The sequence below is a fragment of the Leptodactylus fuscus genome, chromosome 7 (genome assembly GCF_031893055.1).
Source record: "Leptodactylus fuscus isolate aLepFus1 chromosome 7, aLepFus1.hap2, whole genome shotgun sequence".
Taxonomy (NCBI): Eukaryota; Metazoa; Chordata; class Amphibia; order Anura; family Leptodactylidae; genus Leptodactylus; species Leptodactylus fuscus.
In genome coordinates, this window is record NC_134271.1 from 126808609 (window position 1) to 126832121 (window position 23513).

Consider the following 23513-nt stretch of genomic DNA (forward strand, 5'->3'; position numbering starts at 1 on the left):
GTCATGTGACTGAAACGTCAGCTCACCACGTGACTGCTTATCTAGTCATTGCACGGTCGTTCAGATAGACTGAGGTAATGTGTCTGGGGCGTCGCGGTGTGTATGGGACTTGTATGGGGGGCTGTGGTAGGGGTGTGAGGGGGATGGAGGGGGCGTCTTGTGTTATATGTGGCGTGGTATCTATGTGCGGTGTATGGGGGGTTGTGTAACGTATATGTCAGCCTATGTTTATATTTGGGAGGTGGGTGTGTTATGTGTGTGAGTTGTGTATCTGAGGGATAGGGGGCAGTGTCATGTATCTGTGGTGTGGGCTATGTCATGTGTATCTAAATTGTCAGGGGGGGCGCTGTGTCATGTGTATCTAAGGTTGGGGGGGGGGGTGTTGTGTTATACATTCATTGACATAACCTAATGCACCCAGGTAGAAATACCGAATTGCTACCATACTCGCCATGCAGTTATATCTCAGGTTATATATGTCAGTCATTACTGTGTGATCTGATTAAACACTGGGTCTTACCACAAGATGGCGCAAAAGTGCTTCCCCCCCACAGCCCTATGCAAACAATCTCAAAGGCTACTTTTGGGTAGTGTACTCACTGGTGAAAGAGTGTTGACTGCTACAAATCTCTTTACCAATTGACAGACTTTGAGAGCAGACACATCATTGGACAGAGAGAAGCAGGAAGGTCATTTTAAGGAATCTATGGTGGTGTTGGCGGCATTGGTTATGTGAGGGCAAGGATAATGGCAGCCAGGCTCTGCATGGACCACACAGGCCACCATTAATAAAGGATTGTTTGACCTGGCTAAAAGCACAAGAAGTTCCCACAGTTTCCTTGTCCTGTCTTTGTCCGGTTCTTTTCCAGCCACTTAACAGAAGTAAATTTGGTGTCTTAGCGCCCATTATGTGCCCTGCCATTGACCACCTGCCGCTGTCACCTTTGTTTACAGTGATGTCATGTATGAGAATCCTGGACTGAAACTGTATTGTGTTTAGTGCTGATTCCTGTTTCTATTTGGGATCCAATGATGGTCGGTTTGGAGTATGGCTGCCTCGCGGTGAGCGCATCCATCCTGTTTTTGCCATGGGGCTACACTCTTTCCCCCGCTGCTGGTTGGATGTCATGAGGAGCCATCCTAATAGTGACATCCTACAGCCACATGTACTGCCTCTCATGACCGGGCGGACTGCTGGCATTTCTCAGCAGGATTATGCTCACCCCCATACTCAAGTGTTTGGTGAGAATGTCTCCATTAGATTACAACACTTCCATGACCCGTCTGTCAGCAGATCTATCGCCAATCAAGCACTTTAGGGGCCACTTGGGTGACCAGTTTCAGTACAGGCCCAGCCGCGATATCTGTGGGCAAATGTACCGCAGGATACGATACAATACAGAACCTGTATACCGCCATGTTCATCTCTATCTCCTCTGTTATACATGCTAGATCCTCCCTTCAATTCTACAATGTTCTCCAATAAACATCACTTTTCTCTGAAATATTGTAGTCACTTACATATATCAGTATTACATTCACACACTCCATTCCAACAACACTTCTTTGTGTGTGTGTTTTTGTCAATGAATGTTTATGTGAGTTGCATGAGGGGCTGTCTTATATATGGAGGACTGCTTTATATACATAAAGTGCATGGGGGTGCTGTTTAAGGCCCAGTTCACATCTGTGTTCAGGTTTCTGTTCGGAGAATCCGCTTGCCCCCCCCCCCCCCAACAGAAACCTATACACATAAAAAGCGGTTACCTAAGGAAACCTGTGGACCTCATAGATTACAATAGGGTCCGTGTGGTTTCCGCACGAAACATGCGGAGAGAAAAGTGCTGCTTATAGGACTTTTCTCTCTACATGTTTTGTGCACAAACCATACAGACCCCATTATAGTCTATGGGGTCTGAGGGTTTTCCAGGTAGCCGCTTTATGCATATGGGTTTCCATTCGGGGACTCCTCAAACACAGATGTGAACCGGATCTGTCAGGTATATCATTGTATGGGGGGGTTATTTATTTGGGGTTTGCTGATCAGCACCATACAGTAATGAGTTGCACTAGACCAGACAATAATTGCAGTAGATTTGTTTCCATGAACTTCCTCGTGTCCCTGGACGTGAACATTGGGGACATGGAAATATCATCAGAACCGACCACTGGGGTGTAACTAGAAAAGACATGTCCCCATAACAAACTTAGAACTCCCTCCCCTCCTCCAACATGAACTTTTACCAGCTCATTGTGAGAGTTAAATAGTCACTAACTTTTCTACAAACTTTGCATAAATCAATAGTACAAGGGACTATAAGAAATCTTATCAGAGACAAAATTCCTCTTATCAGACTTCTTTCCTCCTCCCCTCTGCTTCTTCTTAAACCAACAGTCACTGTGTGGAATAGAATAGGCCGCAACTCACTGATATATCAGATTACATAGAAATCAATAGAGAGTAGAGAGACGCAGGCGAACAGAGCTAAGGGCAAGACCCAGCGCTTTATTCACACGAGTACAAGTCACGGCCTCCTGACTACAGATGCATGGGTCTAATGTGCAGGGAGTCTCGATCCGTGGACGGCGTTGCGGGAAGATCAAGCAGGACGTTTCTTTTATTCCCGCATCCTGGGCGATCTCTGCCTCCCCTTGAAAAGAATGTGAGGTGTATTCCAGAGCGAAATTCGTGGCCAATTCCTCCGTGTGAACATACCCTTAAAAATATATAATATAAACAAACACGTTAGGTATCCCCATCTGCGTCCTCACTATCCAAAAATAGCGCCAATTATCCCATATAGAGAACGGCGTAAAAAAAATACATCACAGTGCGCAAATAACCAATAAAAAGTGATCAAAAAGTCATAGATACCAAACATTGGTAGCAATAGTACAATGTGCCCTGCAGATAAAGAGCCTGACATATGTCAACAAAACGGTTAAAAAAAAGGTTACAAGCATCAGGATACGGAAAAAAATGACATTTTGTTTGTAAAACATGATAAAAATCAGTATAAATCTGGTATCGGCGTAATCGTAACGACCCACTGGACTAAGTGGCCATGTCATTTTTACTGCAGAGTGAACACCGTAAAAACAGAATGCAAAAGTTGGCTTTATCGAGGAACACTACATCTGTTGAACTATCTACGGGACGATGGGCTATGTATAATCTCTCCCACAAGCCACTGTGGCTTGTTTTATTTTGAGCTTTCTGGTGACAGACTCCCTTTGAGCACGTTAAGGGCTCGTTCACACGGGGCAAGAGGGGGCGGATTTTGGCGCTGAATCCACATCATAATCCGCCTCCTCACAATAAAGGTCTATGTAGACCGCTAGCTTACTTTTTTCCGTAAGTGGCATGTTGCCGCTCACAGAAAAAAAAAGAAGCGAGCTGCCCTTTCTTCAGGCGGATTCTGCAGCTGAATCAGTCCCGGCGTCCGCCTCGCGGCAGCACCTTCCAGGCTAGACCCATTCATTTGGGCCTACTTCGGAGCGGGAAGCCGTGACAGTAGTGACAGGTACATTTTGGCCCGCGTTAGAATCAGGACCAAAATCCGCCATTCCGCGCCCCCGTGTGAACTTGCCCTAAGGGTATGTTCACACAGAGGTATTTGGGGTGGATTCCGCTTTCCATTTTTTTCAATGAGATCACAAAAGGACAAAAATAAGCCTCCTGCGCGGTCTTGCCATGGATTCCACGACTCGAGACTCCCGGCTTAGTAGGCCCATTCATCACTGAATACAGCGGCGGAAAATAAAAAGAGAAACTCCTCTTCATTTTCCAATGGGTGAACGTAACCTAAAGGAGTTGTCCGCGAATTTCAGAAATCCTGGAGGAGGGCTAGGGAATGAGAAGCATGAAAAATAAAAGATACTTACCTGTCCCTGGCACTCCATTGTCTTCCCCGTCCAGCCCGTGCCTGAGCCGGCGGATGTCCTGCAACGCAGGTGACTTATGAGGCCAATCAGCGGCCACAGGAAAGGAGTCGGTGATGTCACTCATGGGTTACTGGTTTCCTCTGCACTATTTTTATAAGATTGTTTTACCTTCCTTGACTTCCTCCAGGGTTCTGGAAATTCATAGAAAACCCCTTTAATGCTCAACACCATACATGTACAGAGCTGCCACAGGAGCAACGGGAAGCTAAGGGCTAGTTCACACGGGGACATGGAGGAGGATTTTTGACAGCGGAATCCACGTCATAATCCTCCTCCATACAATGTTAGTCTATGTAGACTGCCAGCTTTTTTTTTTCTGACTCCTGGAATAATATAATAATATTGATGCTGTACAGTGAATCGTACAAAATTTATGTTGTATAAAAAAAAAGTGTGAAAATTAGTGTTTTTTTTCTCTCAGAAAGGGTTAATAAAACTTAGTCAATATGTTGTAGGCATCTCAGAAAGGTGCCATTCAAAAATATAACGCATCGCAAAAAATATAAGCCCTCAAACAGTACATTGGTTTAAAAATTTAAAAAATTCTGTATTTTGACAATGAAAAATGGGGGAAAAAAATGCACCAAGCATTAAGGCCAAGGCCCCATGTAGCAAAACACAGCTACAAAGCACTTCAGAAAGTAACGCAACAAAGACACTGCTTTTTTTTTTTCTTCTTCCCCCACAGCGGTTTTCAATGACTTTTTGCCACATTTTTCTCTGTATTGTTTCCTCCTTTGTTAAAGGGATTCTATTACTCAGACGCAATTTTTTCTAGGTACCATGTCGGAATAGCCTTAAAAAGGCTATTCTACTCCTACCTTTTGTCGTCTTCTCTGCGCCGCTGTTCGCCTACAATCCCGGTTCTTATCGGTATGCAAATTAGCTCTCTTGCAGCACTGAGGGCGGGCCCCAGCGTTCAAACAGCACTGGGGGCGTCCCCAATGCTGCGAGAGAACTCTCTCCAACGCCGCCTCCATCTTCGTCGGCAGCGTCCTCTTCAGCCTCTTCTTCCGGCGGTGGCTTGTAACTTCTAGGCCTTGGGCAAAGCAGACTGTGCATGACCACAGGCCACGAGAAAATGGCCGCTTACAATACTGTGCAAGCGGCCATTTTCTCGTGGCCTGTGGGCATGCACAGTCTGCTCTGCCCAAGGCCTAGAAGTTACAAGCCACCGTCAGAAGAAGAGGCTGAAGATGGAGGCGGGACTGGAGAGAGCTCTCTCGCAGCATTGGGGACGCCTCCAGTGCTGTTTGAGCGCTGGGGCCTGCCCCCAGTGCTGCAAGAGAGATAATTTGCATACCGACAAGAACCGGTTTTGTAGGCGAAAGGTAGTAGAAGAATAGCCTTTTTTAAGGCTATTCCTACGTGGTACCTAGAAAAAATTGTGTCTGACTGATAGGATTCCTTTAAATCTTTAAGGAAAACTCATGCGAAACTGAATAAAAATTGATCATGACGTTTCCCAAAATGATGTCAATAAAAGTGAAGACGTGCTCCACGAAAAAAAAAAAAGGAGTCCTTCGAATTAGAGGAGAGTGTAAGAATACGGTGAGGCATAGAATGAAAAGAAAACATAATAAAGGTGTTAAAACCTAAACAATTGTATAAATTTTCTATTTCTGTAATTGTACTGACCCGCAGAATAAAGGAGAGACACTGTCGCCTCGTATTCAGCCTGTAATACCGCGGCCACTGCCATAGCCAGACGTCCAGAACCTGTATAACTGGTGTGTGAGCGGCTTAACCATAAGGTATGAAAAGAGGGTCCAATGTGTCAATTTAATTTGCGAGGGGGTGACCATTCTGCAGATAACCTTCCAAAAACTGAGAACTTGAAGACTGAAGGGCTGTAATTGCTGAAAATGGGTTGGAGCATTAAATCTTTTCTTGTTTTCTTTATCTTATTTCTGTCTCTTCTATTATCTTAAGGTATGTTCATGGGGTGGAAATTTGGTGAAGCATTTGAGTTGGTCCTAGCCTCAAAATTCTTTTAAAAAAACTAGCCCTAACCGACCTTTCATTGTTTTACAATACGTGGTGACCTCTGTGCAGGGAACCCGTGACTACCACCTATTGTGAACAGTGGTCCCTATGTTATCTATGTATCAATGATATTTGTCATTGTAGTCCTTCCTAGAATGATAATGAGGTCACTTGTGCAAAGAAATCTACCGAACAACAAACATCAGCCTGTTATTAGGCTTGCTAGGCAGAGTGAAAATTGCAGCATTTTTTTATATATATATTTAGATTAGAAATTACCAAACATTCTTTAAAAATATTTTCAATATTCAAATCAAATTTGATTAAAAAAAAAAAGCAGGCAATTTTTGGAACATTTCAGGCTCATAGGGTACATGTATATGGGACTGAAATAATTTAGGGGAAGATTAGAAGCAATGTCACTGAAATGGTAGTCAAGGCTTGGAATAAGGGAATGAAATCCTGGCTGGGTTAACCACATGGCTATCCTAAGATACAATGGTAATAATGTAAGATTAGATGGATCAGGGGTCATTTTCTGCCATCAATCTTCTATGTTGTATGCTGCAGTGGCATGCTGCGGGGAAAAAAATAACATAGAACAGTGATGGCAAACCTATGACACGTGTGACAAAGGTGACACGCCCATACATTTTAGGTAACATTGCTTGAACCAAGTGATAGCCGCAGGGTCGGCCTCAAGGAATAATCTGGAAGGAGCAGCATTTTTTTTTTTTAATCGGCAACTACTTATTGTGTTATTGTTATAAGTAGCGGCTGATAATTTTTACTCACTGGCCTATGCTCCTGGCCAACCTCCACTGCCTCCTCTAGATGGCGCTACACTTAAGTCACTTCTTCAGCATTGGCTACAGCACACCCTGGAGGTGGCAGCTGAGGGTGGTGAGGACCGGAGCGTGGACATGTGAGTACAAATGATCAGATGCTACTCTTTCTGCGGGAGGGTGTCATATTGCGGGTGGCTTGTGTGGAGCCCATAAATAGGGGATCATATATTGTGTGGGAGGCAAAAAAAAAAGGGGGGGGGGTCAGATACTGTGTTAAAGGGGTATTCCCAGGACGCTTGTTCACTAACCTGCAGGCTGTTGTGCTCTCGTCACTTCCTTCTTTTCTTGGCACATTGGTGGGCGGGGTTTCACTTGCACGGGATTGGTTGTAAATGAATTACCACAGTGTGAAGCTGATGTAACAGAGTTGGATTTGAGTCAGCTTGCATTACATACAGAAGTAACTGACTCCCTATCTCAGCCCTTATCAGCCAAATTCAATTAAACCGACTGATAAGAGCTCAGAAATCCCGGAGCTCTCACCTCCCCTATCTGAGAAGCTCCGCTACTTATCAGACACAAACAGCTCAGAGCTGCTCCCAGCCCCTCTCTCCCCCCCTGAGAGCAGGCAGCTACATCACTTGACAAATGAGCAGATAATCCCAAGGGCCGTAGAAACGGAGTGTAAACAATGAAATGCATAAATTAAGATAGCGGCCAAACAAAGCTGTTTTGACAAAGCAATGCATTTAGGATAAGTCTTAAATCCACATAAACTAGCAGTATAGATAGGATCCTTGTGATGGGACAACCCCTTTAAGCTAGATTTTTTTAAATGAATTTTGACACAGCGAGCTCAAAAGGTTAGCTATCACTGACATAGAACATGCAGAAATTTACCATCTGCAGCTTGTGGATTTCACACTTTGCAATTTCCTTGTGAACTGCTGGCTGTTGCTAGGCTAAAATCCATATTCAGCTTGTAGACTGAATACAGCGCCTGTACAGGCTGGAGACACAGCTTCTCTGTAACCTGCCTGCAGCTGCCAAAGCCTGATACGACAATGTCTTCGTGCATTCTATATTTGTACAGTTTTCTATTGCAATCCCTGTGCCTGTGTACCCGAATATCACACTCTACTTGGCCAACTCACTGGCTAACTAGTCATTCATTATTCCCTAAAGATTCACACAGCTAATATCCGTAACTGTGTTATGTCGCGGCCTGTTCCTCCACAGAATATAATTCAAGGACGACCAAGCACTGATGTTATCTCCTTGCCAGCCACTCTGCAGTGAAGGAGGAGCAAGGAAATCCAGCCATCTCAGTCAAGAGATCTCCTGGCAGCGAAATAACATCAGACCCTGGGTGTTATTCAATTCTGCGCCCTGCCGGTGGTAGTGGTGGAGGAATGAGCTGCTGCATCATAATATTAGAAGGTGAAAGGTAAAACTTTAGGGGTTTATGGAAGAATAACTAGTTACTTAGTGAGCATGGTAGATAGGGCTGGGGAGTCCAAGTCGAGACCAGTTTTGTGTGGAGCCATAAAAGTGTTTCCTATTCAGACTGCAAAATAAAATGAAGAATTATTTTACACCACCCAAATCTGAATAAAGAAGTTGTCTTCTAGAGAGGAGGTCTGCTCAAATAAGACAACAGAAAATGTGGTCTGGGTAAGGGAGCGGTCTTTTGGATAAATTTCATTTCATACTATAGTATACAATTATTAATATTGTATAATTAAATGCACGCTTTGTTACATATTTACTTTCATACGAATTCTATCATTGGCTTTTTCTTACTGAACTAAAGGCTCTTTGCGACTGCTGTCTGACCATAGCTTTTGGCCATTTATGAAGGAGTTGGAGTCGTGCTATGGAGTAGACAAGTCGGTGGTTTGGCATACCGACTCCGCAGCCCTGATGCAAGGATGTGATATTCAAGTGTTTGGTCAGTACAGGACGTATACTCTAGACATAGTCTATTGTAGAAATAGTCAAGGTTTTGAAACATCAGGTTTTGGCAGGAGCATTAGTCTGAGCAGAGTGTGTGTGTTTCTACCCTTTAGAGCAGGGGTCCCCAACTGCCAGTCCGCGGAACAGTACCAGGCCACGGGGCATGTTGCATCGGTCCGCGTACCGGCGGCGAGGAGCCAGCAGATTGGTTGTTGCTCATCGGGATAAGGTGAGCAAAGTGCGGGGTTGAGCCGGGACCTGCTGTATGTCTGGGATTCTAGTACTATGCAGGACATGTAGCGGGTCTTGGCTCCACCCCGCACTCGCCTACCAAACTTTGGGCAACTTCTTCTTCTGTTTTACACTTACTTCCTGCCTTCATACTATCCCCTCTGGCATCTCTCTGCCATGCATTCCACTGTGAAACGCATGCGCTACTTCCAGTCGTCGGAAATGCCGATACCGGAGGTGCTTTTCTACACCCCAATGCTTAACCCCGCCCCCAACCACACCCCTTCCCCACCCCCATCCACACCACTTCCCGCTCCCACCGGGCCATAGAAAAATAGTCTTGCTGAAACTGGTCCCTGGTGGAAAAAAGGTTGGGGACCACTACTTTAGAGGAGTCATAGTGACAGCTAGTTCACACAGAGTCTTTTGGCAGCGGATTTTCTAAATCTTCTGCAAAAAATGGCTCCCATTGACTTCAATGGGAGCCGCTTGCTTCTTTTGTCCGCTAACTAGTAGTTTTGGTGGAGTTTCCATTGTTTTGGTATTCTAGGGGCTCTGCAAATGCAACATGGCACCTGAAAACTATTCCAGCAAATTCTGCTTTTCAAATGTCAAGTGTCGCTCCTTCCCTTCCGTGCGCTGCCGTGAGGCCAAACTTTGGTTTACACCCACATGTGGGGCATCTCTGTGCTTGGAAGAAATTGCATAACAAACTGTGAGATCCATTTTCTTCTTTAATCCCTTGTGAATGTGTTAATGTTAGAGTAAATGAGTGTATTATTTAAAAAAAAATAAAAAAAAATTTAATTTTAACTCCATATTGTTTTAATTCCCATGAAATGCTTGACAAAGTTGCCAAATACTGTTTTATAAAGGGGTGATTTACGGAGGGTTTCTAATAAATAGGTCTTTAAAATCCCCTTCAAAAATGAAGTGGTCCCTAAAAAAAATTAGGGTGGGAAATTTCCTTGTAAATCTGCAAAATCGCTGTTACACTTCTAAGCCTTCTAATATCCAAAATAAATGAAAGGACAATTAAAAGACGATGTCAATAAAAAGCCGATATATGGCAGATAATATTTATTAATGGATTTGGGTGGTATGACTATCTCTCTCTAAAAAGCACAGCTTTTCACATTTTGAAAATTTTGATTTTGATTTTTTTCCAAATTTTCCAATTTTTTTTTAGACATAACTCCAAAAATATCGATCAATGCTTACTACTAACATGAAGTACAATGTGTCATGGAAACACGATCTCAAAATCGCTTGTGTAATTTAAATTGTTTCATAGTTATTGTTATATAAAGTGACAAATGTCAGTTTTGAAAAATGAGGGTGGGTCCTTAAGGTACTTTTAAGCTGTATTCCTAAGGGGTTAATGTCTTCAGTAAAATAAGTATGCTTGCGAAATGATGCCAACCTATGGGATATGGAAATGTTAAATAAAAATCATTTTATGTGGTAGTGTTATGTCTTACAAGCAGAAAAAAATACATTTTGAAAGTCCTCACTTTTTCCAGATTTTCTGTAAACTTCAGATTTTTGCATTAAAAGGGATCCTATCACTCAGACATGATTTTTTTCTAAGTACCACGTAGGAATAGCCTTAAGAAAGGCTATTCATTTCCTACCTTTCGTCATGTTCTCCGCACCGCCGTTCGCCTACAATCCCGGTTCTTGTCGGTATGCTAATGACCTCCCTCGCAGCACTGGGGGTGGGCCCCAACGCTCAGACAGCACTGGGGGCATCACCAATGCTGCGAGAGAATTCCCTCCAGTGCCGCCGCCTTCCGGCGGCGTCTTCTTACTTCTAGACCTTGGGCAGAGCAGATGGCGCTTGCCCACAGGCCACGAGAAAATGGACACTCCAATACTGTGCAAATGGCCATTTTCTCGTGGCCTGTGGGCATGTGCAGACTGTTCTGCCCAAGGTCCGAGCCTTAGAAGTTACAAGCCACCGCCAGAAGAAGAGGCTGAAGATGACGCTGCTGAAGAAGAGGAGGTGGTGCTGGAGAGAGTTCTCTCGCAGCATTGGGGATGCCCCCAGTGCTGTCTGAGCGCTGTGGCCCGCCCCCAGTGCTGCGAGAGAACTCATTAGCATACTGACAAGAACCGGGATTGTAGGCGAACAACGGCGTGGAGAAGACATCTAAAGGTAGGAGAAGAATAGCCTTTCTTAAGGCTATTCCTACTTGGTACCTAGAAAAAATCATGTGTGAGTGATAGGATCCCTTTAATAAAAAATTACACTAACGTAAAATAGAATGTTTCACACAAAAGAAGTCTCACTATCACTTGACTAATTAAAAAGCATTCCAAAGTTATTGCCACATAAAGTTGATGCATTTTTGAAAAATGCCACTGTCATTGCTATAACCGTACTGAACGGTCCCCAATTGTGTTGTTTTTGACTGTTTTTGCAATTGTGTTTGTTCCTTGACCATTTGCATGTTCTGTTCAGCAACAATGTAATATCATAGGGACGTAGCAGACCTAGCTGTTACACATGCTACATCGAAAGCCATGGGGTAAGACATGGAAAAAAAAGTGCTCTTTGACCCTGCACCCCAATATTCCAGAGTCTGTTCCTTGGGTATCGTTTGTGTCTATATGATGACATCACACATCCTGAAAGCTAAAATAGACTGTGCCTTTAAGGGGTTCGTTGACCTCCATAAATCCTCCCAGCCAAGGCTGACAACTAACCAAGACAGTATTATGTTATGCTGGCAAAGATTTATAGATATAGACAACGGAACGGAACCCATTGAAGTCAATGGGAGTCTTTTTATCAGGGCCACTTTACTCCATGTGAATGCCCCCTGATATGACTTTTAGCTGTACACAGTGGACTGGAGTGATCGTGCTTTGTGGGGGACAGAGGATCTCCCTCATACAGACTTATCTATCGGTGTGACATTTTTCCAGAAAATGAAGTATTTCTTTCAGAAAATTATTCCAATTCCACGTTCTGTTATATACATGTTTTATTTCCTATGTGTTTATGGGAACAACACAAAAAAATGGGGATTAAAAAGCCAAAAATTAGGTCATTTCACGAAAAACTCCAAAAGTGCCAAATTTACTAGCACCCTAAACTTAATATTTGGTTGTACACCCTTAGGGTGCATGCACGCTACGTAACGCCGGGTGTGTATGAGAGCCGTACACGCCGGCGTTACAGCAGGGCTGCCGAACACTTCCCATTCACTTCAATGGGAGCGCTCGTAAACGCCGCTGTTACGAGTGCTCCCATTGAAGTGAATGGGAAGTGTTCGGCAGTCTGCTATAATGCCGGCGTGTACGGCTCTCATACACGCCCGGCGTTACTCAGTGTGCATGCACCCTTAGGAAAAAAAATAACTGAAATCAATGGCTTCTTATAATTGTCAACAAGCTTCTTACACCTCTCACCTGGAATTTTGGACCATTCTTCTTTTGCAAACAGCTCCATGTCTCTAATATTTGAAGGGGGCCTTCTCCCAACCACCATTTTAAGATATCTCCACGGGTGTTCTATGGAATTTAGATCTGGGGTCATTGCTGGCCACTTCAGAACTCTCCAGTACTTTGATTCCATCCATTTCTGGGGGCTTTTTGAACTATGTTTGGGGTGATTGTCCTGCTGGAAGACCCATGACCTAGGACGCAATCCCAGCTTTCTGACACTGGGCCCTATATTGAGACCCAAAATGCTTTGGTAATCTTTAGATTTCATGATACCTTGCACACAGTCAAGGCACCTAGTCCCAGAGGCAGCAAAACAAGCCCAAAAATCTTTGAACCTCCACCATATTTGAGTATTGGTACTGTGTTTTTATTTTTGTAGGCGTCATTCCATTTTCGGTACAGTAGAATGATGTGCTTTACCAAAAATCTCTATCTTGGTCTTATCTGTTCACAAGACATTTCCAAGAAGGATTTTGGCACACAAATGTACATTTTGTCAAACTGCAGTCTAGCTTTTTTATGCTTCTGTGTCAGCTGGGGGGTCCTCCTGGGTCTCCTGCTACAGAGTTTCATTACTTTCAAATGTAGACGGATAGTTTGCGCTGACTTTGATGCACCCTGATGCATGTTTAGGCTTGAGAAAGCACTAGTGGTAGCGCGAAACGGCTATTGCCTCGATGCCGATGTCTATTTTACTCCCTCCCAGGAGCTGATTTTAACATGTTGCAATAAAGGACTGAACTTTTAAGCTAAAAGTACCCGGCTATGTGGTGAGTGCCCTCTGTTTTTTTTTTCTCTTTTCTTTTTGGTTGCATTGATCCTGCACCCTGGGGCTGCTTATTGAGCATCCTGACTATCCTGCATTGCAACCATTCATCAGTTATTCTCTTCCGTCCTCATCCAGGGAGATTATAGCGACAGTGTCATGGGTTGTAACCTTCTTGATTGTGTTGTGCACCATATTCAAGAGAACACCAAGATCTCTGGAGATGGACTTGTAACCTTGAGATTGTTCATATTTTTCCACTATTTTGGTTCTCAAGTCCTCAGACAGTTCTGTTCTCTATGCTAAGTGTGACACACACAGACACACAATTGAAAGATTGTCAACTTCTTTCATTTTCATCTGGTTTTAGGTGTGATTATATTGCCCACACCTGTTACTTGCCACTTTTGAGTTTGAATGAACATCACATGCTTGAAACAAAATTATTTACCCACAATTTTGAAACAGTTTAAACAATTTTGTTGGGTCCATTTTTGGGTTTCTATGTGAAATTATGTCTAATTTGCATTTTTTTCTCAAGTTTTTTTGTGTTGTTCCAATACAGACAAAGGAAATTAAACATGTGCTTAAAGGGATCCTATCTTTCAAACCCTTTTTTTTCTAATTTACACGACGGAATAGCCTTAAGAAAGGTGATTCATCTCCTACCTTTCGTTGTGTTCTCCGTGCCGCCGTTCGCCTAAAATGCCGTTTTTTGTCGGTATGTAAATGAGTTCTTTTGCAGCACTGGGGGCGGGCCCAATGCTGCTAGAGAACTCTCCAGCACCACCTCCATCTTCTTCTGGAACGAGGTCTTCTCTTTGTCTTCTTCCGGCAGTGGCTTGTAACTTCTAGGCCTAGGGCAAGGCGACTGCGCATGCTCACAACCACAAGAAAAATGGCCACTTACATAGTATTGTAAGCCCGTCCCCAGTGCTGCGAAAGAACTCATTTACATACCGACAAAAACCGGGTTTACAGTCGAACGGTGGCACGGAGAAGACAACGAAAGGTAGGAGAAGAATAGCCTTTGTAGGCTATTCCAACGTGTTAATTAGAAAAAAAAAAGGTTTGAAAGATAGGATCCCTTTAACTATAATTTTCTGGGAGAAAAAACATTCAGGGGTGCCAACACTTACGGCCATGACTGTATGTGTGGATATATTCTCACACTGTGGCCATTGCTTAGCAGAAGTATAAATCAACCATTGGTTGACACTTCTTTATGTCATCCCCCTGGAGCTTGTGAGCTCAATATTACCATATTGAAATCCAAATGAGTACAATTGGCATATGAGGCCGCTCAGAGATTCCCACATGGTCACAATTTAGAAGATTATGTAACCCATATGGATTGTGGGTGAGGTTTAAATACAGATAAGTGAAGGTGTGATTAGTATAATTAGCATAACATGATTTGGGTATAAAGTTGTAACATAAGTTTTAGCAAATAGCTGTTGGATAAGGCAAAGACAAGACGTTTCATCCCATTAAGGAGCAACACGGTGGCTCAGTGGTTAGCACTGCGGCCTTGCAGCGCTGGAGTCCTAGGTTCAAATCCTGCTAAGGACAACATCTGCAAGGAGTTTGTGTGTTCTCCCTGTGTTTGTGTGGATTTCCTCCCATTCTACATAGAGACATACTGATAGGAAAAAAAATGTACATTGTGATTAAGGGGCTCACAATCTATACAAAATAAATAAGTAAATAAAGTTTCATCCCATTACAGATAACCATTTTCTGCAAAAGGAAGATGAGCTCTGGGCAGCGGCCACCAATGAAATGTAAGATGTAGAACAGGCACAAGCTATCACATGAATACAGGGGTTGGTGCCTAAAAATAGCAGCACTGTGCATACATCAAAAGCTTTGTTTTGGGGGCAACAGGGTGGCTCAGTGGTTAGCACTGCAGCCTTGCAGCGCTGGAGTCCTGGATTCGAATCCCGCCAGGAACAACATCTGCAAGGAATTTGCGTGTTCTCTCTGTGCTCACTGTGATCCCTAAATGGGGCTCACAATCTACATTAAAACCCCAAAAAAACTTTGTTTCCACTGAAGGTCACTTTAAAAAAAAAAGAAACCATTGGTAAAGTTTTAAAAATTGGAAAAACTGTACATATTTAATATTGGTGCATCTATAAATTGGTGAATGATCTGGTAAATGATATAAAATAAAAAAAAAAAAGACCTCAAAGCCAGATTCAAGTATTTGGTCATCTTGCCTCAAATAACTGAAATAAAATGTGATCAGAAAGTCTCATGTACCCCACACCGGGGAAAAATATATCCTGCAAAAAAACAAACTATAACTAAACATGTTGACAAAATGATTTAAGAAAAAAAACTTTTTAAAAGATGGATTTCTTAAAAAAAAAAAAAAAGTTTTTGTTGTACAAAATTAGCAAAACATAACAGTATGTAAAATGGGTACGGCTTTGATCACACTGACCCTCAGAATAAAAGGTGCCCCGCATGGTGAAAGCTGTAATCAAATCCTTGCAAGAGTATTAAGATGGCAGACCTTGGAGCTGTTATTTGCCCTTAACCCTGCTGTTCTGTTCGCATTTGCTATACACTTGTACTGTTCCCGGGTCAATATTACCCGACCTATTAATTCTTGATTTCTATTAATTCTTGATTCTGTCGGCGGGGCCAGACAGAAGTGCTTGGCGGGCCGCATGTGGCCAGCGGGCCGCAGTTTGAGGACCCCTGGTCTAAAGTATCAACTGCTCCCTTTGTGGCATTATAATCCAAAATAATGTCAGGCTTTCTGTCTTCTCTATCACTTTCGGCATTGTCATGGTGCATTGTGCTCATGAGAATTACCTGTTTGTTTTTCTTTGGAACATAAGAAACAACAGTTGTATTTCCAGAAAAATAAAAAGTTGAACTGTAGACCTCTCTCTTGCTAAGGATACCTTGCGGTAGTTCAGGTTTGTTTTTTCTCATAGTACCCAGCATGGTAAGTTGTTTTTTCTTCAACATCTGGCCTAGTTGATAGGATGTAAAAAAGTTGTCACATGTGACATTTTGTCCTTTTAGTCCATGAGTCAAATCTAGAACAACACGCATACCCTGATTTTTTTCAGGTCTTTCATCAGGGGCTTTTCCTGTATACACTTGAACATTTAGAGCATATGAACTTTTGCTGTCGCAAAGTGTCCAGATCTTAATGCCATATTTTGCTGGCTTACTTGGTATATATTGTCTGAATGGGCACCTACCTCGGAATGCCACCAGTTTGGAGATCAAGTACACATAAAAAAACATAACTTTTGCAGTCAGAAATAATCAGAGACCTGTAGAACAGTATAAAATGCTATCGGGTCATATTGACCCGAACAGTACAAGTGTAACAATCAGCGTGTAGCAAAAAGTAAACAAAAAAAAAATGTAGAGCTCCACAAATAAGTAGAAGTCAAGGAACCACTAGTTTCAAATCCTCATTAGAAAAAATCTGCAGGGTCTCAAAAATCATTTCGGGTCATATTGACCCGAACATAACAGCAGGGTTAAAGACCTTTCACCATCTGGGCCACATGCTAGAAAGCCTTCACGTTCTGTGCCTCCGGTGAGAAGCTATCGGTGCCAACCATAGCTCTTCACAGTCAGAAGGGCGTTCCTAACAGTCAGTCAGGAACGCCCCTCCTCACAGCAGCATCTATTGCGCTGTACAGTGTGAGCAGGGAGGAACGCCCCCTCCCCTACTGATAGTACTTGTCCATAGACGAGAGTACGGGAAGGGGCGTTCCTCCCCACTCACACAGCACAGCGCTATTGGCGCTGCTGTGAGGAAGGACGTTCCTGACTGACTGTCAGAAACGCCCTTCTGACTGTGAAGAGTTACGGTACCGGCACCAATAGCTCTTCACCTGGATCACAGGTCGTAGTATATAAAACCACATGTGCCCCAGGTGGTGCCAGGTCCTCTTTAAAGGAGTTATGCCCCAAAAAAAATCTATAGGGTAAAGGATACACTGCTTATCTTCGTGGTCAGATCCACATCAATCCTGAGAGTGAGTAGTTTTTTCTACCCCTTTTTGAAAGTAGCAGAAGTCCTGGTGGATTCAGACGCCTCCAGTTCCCATTCACTTCAGTGGAATCGCTGGAGGTAGTGGTGTGCTACGGAGCAGAGGTGTATCTCAGGATCAGTGGGATCTCATCGGTCAGTTTCCCACCAGCAGCAATTTATCCCCTATCCTGTTGATAGAGGATAAACCTTTTTTGTGACATAAATCTTTCATAAAGGGGTTGTGCAGAATTAGAAAACATGGCAGTGGCAGAAGTGACATCATATCCATTGGTCACATGGCAATGCTGCAGCTCAGTCTTATTCATTTTAAGGGTCACTTCCTGAGAAGAATTAACACAATGTAGTTGCATTACTTGGAGGATGTCTATGGGTTGAGGGAGGGAGTTATAGTAAATCTGACTGATGCGATCCCAGATTCGCTCACTCTCTTAAAAAGTGGGGAGAAGTAGGTGAGATGTACTTAAAATGTACCAAAAGGAGGCACAGTTTTAGATACTTTTCGCCTGTGTAAATATTCAAGATTGCTGGTAAGCAGGCAGCATATGTGAACTGTATGGTGATAAGCAATTTGTTCATCTCAGTACAGTAGAGATGGTGGACAATAATCGGGAGCAAATACTCTTAGGAACGAACCTACCCGATTATTGCGTGCCAGGTCGGACGTGTTAAAGGGGGCTTAAGGTTATCCGACTTTTAAGTGGTACTGTACCTTTTTTCTTGCAGTCTGCACAGTCTGACTCGAGAAAATGCCCAAAAAATTTGACAACGTTTGGACCAACAGGATTATTGCCATGGCAAAAGAGGGCCATCCTGTTTCAGTCATCCACAAATGGCTGGAAAGCAACGGCGTTCCCATGAGCAGACAGAGTGTGTGGTACTATGCCAAGGGACTACAAAAACCTCGATATGGTGTTCGAACAAAAACTACACCGTAAGTAATGATTCTCTGAACTTTATCTCCTTAAAGGGATTCTACCTTTAAAATGCTTTTTTTGTCGATCACACGTAGGAATAGCCTTAAGAAAGGTTATTCTTCTCTTACCTTTAGATGTCTTCTCCCCCCCACCGTTCGGTGGAAACCCTGTTTTTCGTCGGTATGCGAATGAGTTCTCTCGCAGCACTGGGGGCGGCCCCAGTGCTGCGTGAGAAATCTCCAGCAACGCCTCCATCTTCTTCAGGAACGGCCTCTCTGCGTGTCTTCTTCCAGAGCTGGGTTCAAACTTCTAGATTGCGCATGCCCAGGCCACATGAAAATGGCCTCATACACAGTAAGAAGACGCGTGAGATTTCTCTTGCAGCATTGGGGATACCCCCAGTGTTGTTTGAGCTCTGGGCACCGCCCACAGTGCTGCGAGAGAACTCATTTGCATACCGAAGAAAACCCGGATTTCTACCGAACGGCGGCGTGGAGAAAACATCTAAAGGTAGGAGAAGAATAGACTTTCTTAAGGTTATTCCTACGTGTAATCTACAAAAAAAAGCATTTTAATGGTAGAATCCCTTTAATTCATATAGATCTCCATAAATGTGATGTCTTACAGTTGTGTGTCTTTTGTCCATTTCCAGAGAAGTAAGGAAACTGGTGGATACACTTACCCGTGAGAATGTTGTGCTTTATGCAAAGCAAATAAAGAGCATATTGAAGAATCAGCATAATATAGAAATCTCAGAAAGCAGCATACGAAGTATAAGACGCCAACTCCGCGGGGCTTTTGAACCCACTAGTATGAATTTATTGCCCGATGATAGAACTGCGCCTGAAGACTTATCGTTCAATGAACAGAATTCATATTCAACGCCCAACACAAGTAGTCGGGAAACCAGTTTCAACCCAAGTACCCGCGAACCAAGCCTCAACTCTTCTCCCATGGTCCTCCCATCGCATCACTTGCACTGCTGCATTGGTAGCATTGTGGAAGAAGCTGTAAAGAAAGCACTTTTCTCTGTAAACCAAGTGGCAGAAGATGCTGTAAAGAAAGCACTTTCCTCGGTGAACCAAGTGGTGGAAGACGCTGTAAAGAAAGCCCTTTCTTTGGGGAAACCAATGGTGCCAGATGATAACAGTCCTTCATTACTTCCACTATGGGACACAGAGCATGTTGAACAATCACCCAGTGTCTTTGAGCTACCCCAAGACTATAGCAATGACCCAAGCACAAGCACTTCCAGCTCTGACGACAGGCTGGACCATAGCGGTGCCACAAATGAAGCGGCCGGGACAGTTCCCCTTACTGTTATGGCCCCCATTTCTGACTATACACTCCCTGTCCTTGATGCTACAAAACTTAATAATCTTAGAAAAAAGGCCTGTAATGAACCCCACCGGTTTGCCCAATTACTGTTTAAAGAACTAGTCCCCTATGACTTGTACCAGACTTGGGTTCATAGAGTGAACTATGACGGTTCTAGGGGTAAGCAGGCATTGCCAGAAAACTTACGAAGAGCAATCATTAAGGAAACACAGAACCGCTTTATAATCACCCCTGACATAGCAAAAAGAATTAAAGACACACTAAATGCCCTGCTGAGGATGCCCCGAGCCAGTCGATGGTAAACCCTGCACCGCGTACAACTTTTCAGCTGTTGTGCAGTATTGTTGTATAATAAAGTATGTCATGTTCATATTAGTATTTTTTTATGTGTACTGTACATTATACGCTAGTGTATTGTATAGGATTACCTATGTTACTAGTGTGCAGTATTATTTATTGTTTCTCTTCTGGGGAGCATGAGCCAGTTAATGGGGTTAGGAATGAATTTTTAGATTCTCTTGAGAAACACCATTGTGCACTTGTTTCGGTGAGACTTTAAGTTTTTGCCTTTTTACCTTTGGATAAAAAATTTTTGTGAAATCCCTTCCCCAGGATGCATTCTCCACTAAGAAAATAAGCAATTTTTCTATGCAGTCCAGTTGAATATGAGAAACTTTGTGATATATCTTACTAAATAAATGTGTTTCCATCTCCACTTATTAGGCTGCTCTTCTCCTTATCTTCATTCACATGGTTTATCTTCTATATTAATATATGTTTCTGTACTCGCTTTACACACAGAAGTCTATAGAGAGGGGTGATGAGGTGGAGGCTTCTGCCAGCTGGTTAACTGGCACTTTGCAATGGTAGAGCGTTGTCTTTAAAGATAAAGTAGTGTCAAGGCAGCTCTCTCACTCAGCAGAGTGTCTCTTCCAACAGCCTACCCCTTCCCTCTCCATAAACTTCTATGTAAAAAAAAAATAACAGCTCCAAAAATATGACCTCTCTGTCAGCTCTCCAGCCAAATTCTGCCACAGTCTGCTGCTGGAGCTGGCTTCTTAAAGGGATTTTACCATTAAACTACTTTTTTTTTCTAATTACCACGTCGGAATAGCCTTAAGAAAGGCTATTCATCTCCTACCTTTAGACGTGGTCTCCATCGTGCCGTTCAGTAGAAATACCGGTTTTAACCGGTATGAAAATGAGCTCTCCACAGCAATGAGGGCGGGCCCCATCGCTGAAACACCGATGAGCGCGTCCCCATTGCTACCCAGAGCTCTTTCCTGCGACGCCTCCTTCTTCTGCAGCAACTCCGCCTCTTCTGGCTTCTCTTGCTCTTGTAGTTCTATACAAGAGCATAGAGAGGCCACCCCAAAATAGCCACTCTTGCAGTTCAATACAGGAGCCGGCGTCCATTTTGGGGTGGCCGCTCTTGCAGTTCAAAACAGGAGCTGGCCGGCGGCCATTTTGGGGCGGCCTCTCTATGCTCTTGTATAGAACTACAAGAGGAAGAGAAGCCAGAAGAGGCGGAGTTGCTGCAGAAGAAGGAGGCGGCGCAGGAAAGAGCTCTGGGCAGCAATGGGGACGTGCTCATCGGTGTTTCAGTGCTGGGGCCCGCCCTCATTGCTGCGGAGAGCTCATTTGCATACTGGTTAAAGCCGGTATTTCTACGGAACAGCGCGGCGGAGACCACGTCTAAAGGTAGGAGACGAATAGCCTTTCTTAAGGCTATTCCGACGTGGTAATTAGAAAAAAAGGTAATTTAATGGTAGAATCCCTTTAAGCCTCCCTTGATGAGCAGACTCGGAACATCCCTAAAGTGTGGACTGGAGGGGGGTGGAATGACAGGTCCCACTACCAACCTACCTGCCATTCCTAAAAATCCAGCCCAGTAACCGGAACTCTGAAATAATTCTCAGCAGACTAAAGTATCTACTGATAAACGTTCTTTCTGGAGTTTTCTCATCTCACCCACCTTAGTAGTCTGGGTGACATGTACACCCCCTCCATTACCTGACCAGCCATTGGCTTACAGTACATTACAAAGTTTCTTATATTCACCTGCATTATTCATTTATAAAAAATGGAATTCAGAACTGGAGACATAAATTGTTGATATTCTTTTTTTTTCCTTAGGAGAAAGTGCTTTCTTTTGGTGTTATAAATGATATTTCAATTTCTTCCCTAATTCTTACAAACGGGTAAAAAAAAATGAAGAAAGCTGCAGTTTTACTTAATTTGATGGGTAACATTTTTTGTTAAGTAAAGTATTTGCCCCTAAATGTATTTCTTTATTTTTTTGATGTGATACCAGTTATGTTGGTGTGTTATTGCCTTACACTATTATATAATCTGAAAAGTACACAAAGTTTGATAAAGAAATAAAATTTTTATATGAACTGTCCTATTCTACTTAGAGCCTTAGAGACCTTTATGTGTATTACTTTATAAACAGATGTACACATCTATGGGTGTAGTTCACCAGTAGCCCTCTAGTTCTTTTCTGCTTTTTGCTGAAATTGGACATAAAGTGTTAAATGACATATGTTGCCCAGATAATAGCTTAGGATAAGTTCACACTGGAGTCATTCAAGTCTGTTTTGTTGATATGTTATAGGATCAGAACAACAGACTGAATGGTCAAGAGTGACTGATTCAGATGTATGACTGCCTCTCTGCATTCATCTCCATTCGCTGTAATGTAAAAACAATATGAGTCCTTTCTTCCGATGCAGACGGAAGGAGCACCATCTGCATCAGTCTTTTGTTTTGTTTTTTCTTTCTTCCTATCAGTATGTCTTTGTAGAATGGGAGGAAATCCACGCAAATACGGGGAGAACATACAAACTCCTTGCAGATATTGTACCTTGCAGGATTTGAACCCAGGACTCCAGTGCTGCAAGGCTGCAGTGCTAACCACTAAGCCAGCATGTTGCCCTCCTCTGCATCAGTCTTTTGTCAGCCTTTTAATTTGTTGTTCTGGTCCTTTGACAGATCAGAACAATAGACTTGAGTGACAACCGTGTGATTAAAATTAATGAATTTTTTGTCTCTTACATTTTTTTTTTTTTTTTCTCACGAGCCATTTGGCATGGTCGAGAATGAAAGGTGCCCATTTTGGCCTAAGGGTGACTCTGGTTTTGCAGCTGATTTTCAAGCACCAGAGGCCATATGGTGTTGGATCCTAAAAATACCCTTAAATTTACCATCGAGGCAATTATATTCTCAGGATTTGTAGTGCCACAAGCTTAAAATCACTATACAATACAGGTCTGCAGATGGGGTTTGTGTAAGAGGTTGAAAAAAGGCCTTGAAGCTTCTCTTTAATGATGTAATATCAAAAATGATATGTATTAGATTGCTGGAGATTAATGGTTATCTCGGGTTATAGTCTAAATGTCATACTTAGAGTCAGGAGAGAATTTACGCCCCTAAAATGAGGTATGGAAGAACCATCTTCATTGTTGATGTTACTATATTGTATTGCAGACTTCAGGGTACAATATTCATCTAGAAATACAGTGAGGGGCAAAAAATAAAATTATACACAGTCCAGTCACATTAATGGGACCACCTGTCGAAATCCAGAATAACCCCCTTTGGCAGAGCGGACGCTGCGAGACGTGCAGGAAGAGAGGGGATGTTGTGATGATGTCACTGGGATGTTGAGCCATGCCGACTCCAGTGCCATGGCCAGCTGCGCTAGGTTACGTGGTTGAGCATCCATGGCGCGAACAACTCGATCAAGGTGGTCCAACAGATTCTAGATTGGGTTCAAGTCTGGGGAATTTGCTGGCCAAGGGAGTACGGTAAACTCATCCTGGTGCTCCTCGCACTACGTACATACACTGTGAGCTTTATGACATGTCGCATTGTCCTGCTGGTAGATGGCATCATCCTGAGGAAAAACAATTCGCATGTAGGGGTGAACATGGTCCGCAAGGATAGATGCATACTTGTGTGGATCCATCGTGCCTTCCACAATGATGAGTGCACCCAGATGGCTGATGACACGCGCCTTCTGCCATTGGTTATTTAACGTTGACGCCAAAAGTAGGCGCTGGTCACATTAATAGGACTGGACTGTGTAATAAAGACTTTGA

At 43.2% G+C, this 23513-nt stretch overlaps 1 protein-coding gene across 4 annotated transcripts in view; it reads left to right on the forward strand.

The window, feature by feature from the left end:
- Nucleotides 1–18: 18 nt before the first annotated feature.
- LOC142214219 (uncharacterized) overlaps nucleotides 19–23513 on the forward strand; it is a 28484-nt gene continuing 4989 nt past the window's right edge. Inside the window, exons 1-4 of one of the 4 annotated variants that reach the window (XM_075283077.1) lie at nucleotides 19–74; nucleotides 5590–5699; nucleotides 17882–18089; nucleotides 18725–20222. In XM_075283077.1, the coding sequence (XP_075139178.1) occupies nucleotides 17905–18089; nucleotides 18725–19712 (1173 nt within the window). In that variant the 5' untranslated portion in view covers nucleotides 19–74; nucleotides 5590–5699; nucleotides 17882–17904 and the 3' untranslated portion in view covers nucleotides 19713–20222. Of the gene's footprint in view, nucleotides 75–5589; nucleotides 5700–14858; nucleotides 14910–17881; nucleotides 18090–18724; nucleotides 20223–23513 lie in introns of those variants that run through there. The other 3 variants (XM_075283078.1, XM_075283079.1, XM_075283080.1) reach the window with 3 other exon arrangements.